Source organism: Trypanosoma grayi, assembly GCF_000691245.1.
Source record: "Trypanosoma grayi strain ANR4 Tgr_1960_V1, whole genome shotgun sequence".
NCBI classification, from domain to species: Eukaryota; Euglenozoa; class Kinetoplastea; order Trypanosomatida; family Trypanosomatidae; genus Trypanosoma; species Trypanosoma grayi.
In genome coordinates, this window is record NW_008827578.1 from 460 (window position 1) to 1,620 (window position 1,161).

At 52.3% G+C, this 1,161-nt stretch overlaps 1 protein-coding gene across 1 annotated transcript; it reads right to left on the reverse strand.

Moving 5' to 3' along the window:
* Window positions 1-564: 564 nt before the first annotated feature.
* DQ04_19601000 (putative surface protease GP63, putative,metallopeptidase) lies at window positions 565-1,083 on the reverse strand (the record flags this gene model as incomplete). Its single annotated transcript, XM_009317838.1, has 1 exon — window positions 565-1,083. One exon carries the CDS (start codon window positions 1,081-1,083, stop codon window positions 565-567), a length of 519 nt encoding a protein of 172 aa, XP_009316113.1.
* Window positions 1,084-1,161: the final 78 nt, after the last annotated feature.

A 1,161-nucleotide genomic window follows, 5' to 3' on the forward strand; every position in this document is an offset into this window, starting at 1 on the left:
GGCTATGGCACGTAAAAGATGCAGGAGTATGCTGTAACGTTGGCCTCAATACCATGGCGCTGTCACAAACAACTTGTGTGAAGCATCTGTGTCTATCACAGTTGACAGCCCCATGCCGTGAAAGAGCACGTCCTACTGAAGGGAAGTGAAGGCATATATATATATATTCATGCGCAAAAGTATATTAATAATTTAGTCAATTAAAAAAATGAGCGTGCACAACGAATAGGGGTCATCTATTTGCGTGCTGCTCTGTTCTCGCAAAGACTTGCTCTCTGGCGGAATCCGCAGATCCAGGAGAGCGATGAAACAAACAAAAGGCATCTACCGCATCATGTTGTGCTTGGTGGCCGTGCAAACAGCAGCATCATTGAAAAAAAAAAAAGAAAACTGTACATCGGCTGATATTGCCACCACAAATATCGTTTTGTTAAACACAGCGCAGATTCGGGCCTATTAAACCCTTAACTCGCGGTCACCTTGCACCAATACGTCCCAGGCTGCCAGCATGGCGGTTCGTTGCAGGCGGTGACGTCGCCAGTCCATCGGATGTTCACTCTCCATTTAGCTCGTCCCTCGCAGACGAACCATCTCCCGCTCGTGCAAGTCGCGTTCACTGATATGTGACGCAGCGCACACGTCCAAACGTCGCGGGCAGAGAATGCGGCCGTGCGTAAACGGCCTTCCTGGAGTGATGTGTGCACCTTCCGGGCACAAGTGCCACGTGTCGTTTCCAAGGTACCGCACGTGTACCGTGCGCTCACCACACAACACCTCCGCGCACACATCGCCGACGGGCTCGCTGTCCCACCGCAGCGCCACGCTCTTCAAACACGCTGAGCTTGGGCCAACAATACTTCCAGGCATACTGGAAGCTCTTCCAGTAATGCAACTGCTATCCACGTAGGGTTCGATGATAGGGCAGATGTCCATTAGTGTGGCACGTTTTCCGCCTATATTATCTTTCTTGAAGTACTGATAGTTGCGGGGAAGCGGGCCCACGTACTCCACAATCGGACAGTGCCCCAACGCGCGGCGGTCAGAGGTGCACAGTAGAGTACTTGATTTCTCACTGCAGAACATATCCGGGTGCGAGGTGACGCCGTCTGTCAAGCACTTGTCGTCCAGCAGTGAGCAGCCGGCCTTGTGGCCCCAGCTCAT